Consider the following 5,387-nt stretch of genomic DNA (forward strand, 5'->3'; position numbering starts at 1 on the left):
TAAAACTGTTAAAAACGTTTTAATAATTAAAAAACATTTTTAATTAAATAGTAAAAATAATAGGCAATTGAGAATATTAATTTTGGACCACTTAATTTGCCAAGGCCCAAGTGCCCCAAGTGCTCATGTGTCCAATTTTGACTATTAATGTTGTAACCATATTCCAGTTTCACTAAACACTTATTGATCCTTTCTCTATTTTTCCAACGAGGGACAAGTTTTCTCCTCTTAAAGTTGACACATCAATACTAACTAATCTAACAACAACAATAACAACTAATATACCTAGTGAAATTTCATAAGTGAGGTCTGGGAGAGTAGTATGTACGCAAACTTTACCCCTACATTGTGAATGTAGAGAGACTATTTTCGATAGACCCTCGGATCAAGAAAAACGTAATTCTAACAGTCATAAAAATATACGATAGTGGAGAAACGATGAAAACTGAAACAGTAGCAACATCAAGAAAAATAAAATAATCGAAGTAAAAATAATAGGCAGTAGTAGAAATCTAAGAATAAGAAAATAAGGGAGTAATTATAATAATACTGTTGGTATGGAGAGGAAAAAAAGTGCGACTACCTACTAACCAACTACCTTATTCCTCGACCTCCAGAACCTCCTATCAAGGGTCATGTCCTATGAAGATGTGACATGTCATGTCTAATCACCTCTCCCCAATACTTTGTTTGCCTACATACCTCTCATTAATCCCACCATTGCCAAACTTTTACACCTACTCATTGGGGCATATGTGCATCTACTCTTCACATGCCCGAACCACCTCAACTTTGCTTTTCGCATCTTGTCCACTAGAGAAGCCATTCTCACCTTGTCCTGAATATCCTCATTCCTAATCATATCTCTCCTAGTATGTCCATACATCAATGTCAGCATTCTCATTTTCGCTACTTTCATCTTCTGGACATAAGAGTTCTTGATGGGCCAGCACTCCGACCTATACAACATAGTCGATCGGTCGAACCACCACTCTGTAGAACTTACCTTTAAGTCTTGGTGGCACATTCTTATCGTACAAAACAGCGGATGCGAGTCTCCATTTCATTCATCTAATATGATGTGTGATATCATCGTCAATCTCCCTAGTACCTTGGATTAATATAGACCCAAGATACTTGAAACAAACTCAATATATGCCATTATATCAATTAAGTGGTTAATTTTCATATTCCTTCATTAATGATATATAATAATGTTTACAGGCGTCAGCTCGATCCCTTTTGAAATCTTAAATACTAAGTCTCTCATAAGAGCTTACTCCTTGGGTCAGCCAAGTTTCATGTTGAGATCGCAAAGAGTAGCATTTAAGATTTATCCAAATGTTCCCAAGATAAGCAATTCAAGTCAATATATATTTTTGGAATTATCTAGTTATTTTAGCTCCAGCTACAACCTATTAAAGTACAAAAATCAAATCTTAGGTTGTCCCACATCGTTCTCTCCTGCCTAGGTCGATCACACTGTATTTGGATTATTAATTATCAAGGTCTGCCTTCTAATAGAATTTTCGATGAAATTATTCCAGTAAAACATAATATTTTTCGTATTCATCTCATTGATTTCCTTCACTTTCTCTTTGATTATTGTTTCTAGAACTATAATGGTAGTTAGATAGGTATGTAAAGTATAAGTACGTACGTGTAATGCTTAATTTAAAAAAAGATGCATAGGAAAAGCACGACTAGGACGGAATGGAAGGTCTACGACATGACAGTCCTAGAGATATAACGAAACAATAATTACTTCCCATTAATGGATTTTTCATGCATTATATATATTCAAAACGAAACCTTAATATTCTCCATCTAAACGAATCATGTTCCCCGTCACATAACATGTAAGCAAATGGCAACTTATGGTAGGATTTAGCACATAAAGATGGACAACCTATGATATATAGGAGTAACTTATGGTACATGTTTTATCTTCCTCCGAGGCCAAGGTAAAAAGGTGCACCAGTATGCCTCAACCACAGATCTCCGTTAATCCAGGGGCCAGCTGTGTATTGAGCTGCTTCTTCTGGGCTAATAAGACGGAAGTTCTTGAAACTTCTGTTCCTGTTATTGATGAGAGCACCAGGTCCGCGGTTGGCGAACTCATAGTAATGACATGTCTGCTCGAACGCTTCGCCTTGCCATGTCATCCAACCTTCTGGGCGGATGAAATCACCCAATTCACTCTCCATGAATACTGTGGTTGAGTAGGCCTTCCAGGGACGACCCAAGTAAGTTGGAAGTTGGAACCTAACTGGAAACAATTCTACTTCTGGGACGACTCTACAATTCTGGAATACCACTCCACCTGGTTTAAGCGCTATTTCTTTGCCATCAGCGGTAATAGTATTGAACTGGCCCGCCAAAGGTTTCCTAGCTATGATCAAACTGTTTTGGATTACCGCTGAGCCCCTGCCAAAGATGAAGTCTATGGTACCAGAGATGACACAGTTCCGATAAAATTGGCGATGGTTTTGATAGTACAAAGTGTCTTGATAACCTTCAATGCTGCAGTCAAAAACAGCAGCCATATCACCGTTAATTCGAAGAGCCACAGCTTGGTGCCCTTCTGGACCAGCAGTGTTTCGGAAGGTAATTCCCCTAGCAACAAACCCATTACCAAGAACAGCTGCCATATGCAAGCAACATCGATATCTAATCAGTGCAACATATATATATATAGTGTAGTAGTACACAATAAAATGATTAATTATAGTAATGACTAATTCCTGCGTCATGTACTGTTCATGATAAACTAAATAGCACGCTCCATAAATCAAATATATATACATGCTACCTAGCTAGCTAAGCATCCATGCATGCACGGTTGATTTAATATACTTACAGAAAGTAGCAGTGTCTTGGGTGGGTATTTTCATCAGACCAAAGTTTCTATTTCCAGTAATGATGGTTTTCCCTGCTCCATTGCCAAAGATAAAGACGTTTGGTTGCTTTTTAGAGATGATGATATGCTCTTCATAGATGCCAGCTTTGACATAGACTATGTATTTGCCTCTATGGTTTTCGGGATATGCTGCGAGGGCAGCGGCGACGGTATTGTACTGGCCACTCCCATCCTTGGCAACCACTGCATGAGGAGTTACAAACCTATGTCTTGCTAAAAGCTTACGGTCGGCAACTGGGAACCACGTAGGGTAAGAGTCATGACCTATCTCGTTAACTTCAAGGAGGCGACGATTAGATGTGCTACCAGCTGCGCTCTTAAGGTTTGCCGGAATTGAGACGTTGAATGATTGGAGGACGGTTGAAATTTTTGCTACGATGTTGATCGCATTGTGGGTCAGTTGGGTTGCATTCACCATGCCCTTTTCTATAGCGGATTTGTATTCAGGCTTCTCAATAGCATCAACGCACATGCTTTGATAGGAGTACACCGCACCTAGCCAGTTCAATAGTTCGCTGACACGATCATTGAGGGAATGCAATTCGGTATCCCCAACCATAGAGTAGGAGGCCTGGAGTTCCTCGATGGCATACTGCAACAACTCTTTGCAATCCTCTACAGCCATGTGATTGTAAGGATCACTTTCATTGTTGACAGAAGTCTTCTCCACCACCTCGAAAGATTTCTTGACCTCATCCACGGTGATTTGGATGGAGGCCAAAAGGTAGTCTTTCATGGTAGCACTATTGTTCTTAGCCACTGAATCAAGACTCTTTGCACAAGCTTCTTTGAATTCCGCAGGTTTACAGAACTCCTCAACTGATGCCTTCATTTGGACTTTGGTGCTTTGGTCATCATCTTTTGAACCGCCATCTTGGTGCAGGACGATCACCACCCCCAATATCACACCCACCACTAGAATCAAGGATACCAACGACACCACTATTTTCCCCACCATCTTTAATTTCCTTTGTTAATCTTTTCCTTTTCTCAACTTTTTGTCTCCGTTCTGCAGGTGCTGGTAATGCAACTTTGGACGAATGAACTATATATATTGAATTGTATAACTTACAAAATGACTATATATACGACGGGAGACAAGGAGACATGCATGCATGTAAGAAAAAAGTGAAGAGACGACAGAAACAATGGCGGTTAGAGGTTATTCCTCTCTTTGGTTACGTTAGTCGTTTCTTGAAACCTAAGCAGATGGATGAATTAATGACTATTTTATGAGGAGTTTTATATAGGGTTCTGGAGAAAGAGTTCTCCAACAGGGTTGCATGATTGTCACCTTTGCATGGCTAACCGACGATTGGGCAAAGATATTTGTGGTATCATGAATTATTGAATGACTCCTGGCCATCAATTGTATTGAACGGTGAACCGTAAAATAGTTTCGAGCATAGCTAATTAGGAACAGTATTCCTACCAATCATGTAACAACTAACAAAACTAGTGAATTTAATTTCTGCGCGCGGTAGTAAAAAAGAATCAATAAATATAATCTTGTCATTAATTTAGTTCGAGATAAAAAAGAAGATAAACTCTTTATCTCTATACATATAAAAAATCATTATTTATTTATTGTTAAAATCACAAATATAATACTCCTACTACTATCAGTAGTTTTTTTTCTACAATAGGAGCATAAATGAAATGCATTTTTGTTTTCACATTTCTTTTAAGCAAAAAGTGAATTCTCGAATCTTAGTACTTGCATTAGAACTTTAGAAGATAAAAGATGATTTTATTTGGTCGCAAAATACCCAGATCGGCAATACTTTCTTTGAAAACATTATAATTCATGCAAGGGTGGCCTAGCTAAATTTCAATAAGATGCCCTAAACTTGTTCGATGAAATTCATATGTATTTTTATTCATACTAGTTCATTCTTCTAGCTTTTTAGGTGCAAAATGAAATTGTAATGGCATTGTATAGTCGTTTTCAAAATAATAGCTGAAAATATATTTTTTGTATATTTACAATTCATTTTTATTGATTATCAAACAAATCGTCTTAAACATGAACAAATTGAATCGACCCGGAGGAGGAAAAACCAAAAACAAAGGGAAGATAAATATACTAATTAATTAGTGAAAGATAAAAACTTATTAGTATTTGTTTACCCTAAAAACGGATAACAATTGAATTTATACGTGGTCTTAAGGATACGTGAAATTGACTGCAAAAGAAATAAGTGCAAACCGAACGAATTAGATAGTCTTAGCCCTCGAGTTCGATCACCCTTGAACCAAGTGAAGTTTCAACTGATATAAGAACAGAGTAACAATATAATGAAAACTAGAAAAAGGCAGTGTATTGCTTTGTATTGCGTCAATGTGATGTGTCTTACAAATGATCAGACCCCCTTTATATAGTAGGGGAGTCCTACTCTTGATACAATTCTAAATACACTAAGAAATCTCATGATTGGCTAATTAATCGGCCTCTTCTTGATACGTG

The 5,387-nt window shown here is 37.6% G+C and overlaps 1 protein-coding gene across 1 annotated transcript; it reads right to left on the reverse strand.

The window, feature by feature from the left end:
• Positions 1–1,745: 1,745 nt before the first annotated feature.
• On the reverse strand, positions 1,746–4,135 carry LOC104117948 (pectinesterase 4-like). Its single transcript, XM_009629099.4, has 2 exons — positions 2,861–4,135; positions 1,746–2,644 (listed from the first exon to the last, which is right to left on the reverse strand). The coding sequence occupies exons 1-2, from the start codon at positions 3,876–3,878 to the stop codon at positions 1,944–1,946; spliced, it is 1,719 nt and encodes a 572-aa protein (XP_009627394.1). The 5' UTR covers positions 3,879–4,135; the 3' UTR covers positions 1,746–1,943.
• Between the last annotated feature and the right edge of the window lie 1,252 nt (positions 4,136–5,387).

Source organism: Nicotiana tomentosiformis, chromosome 6 (assembly GCF_000390325.3).
Source record: "Nicotiana tomentosiformis chromosome 6, ASM39032v3, whole genome shotgun sequence".
Classification (NCBI taxonomy): Eukaryota; Viridiplantae; Streptophyta; class Magnoliopsida; order Solanales; family Solanaceae; genus Nicotiana; species Nicotiana tomentosiformis.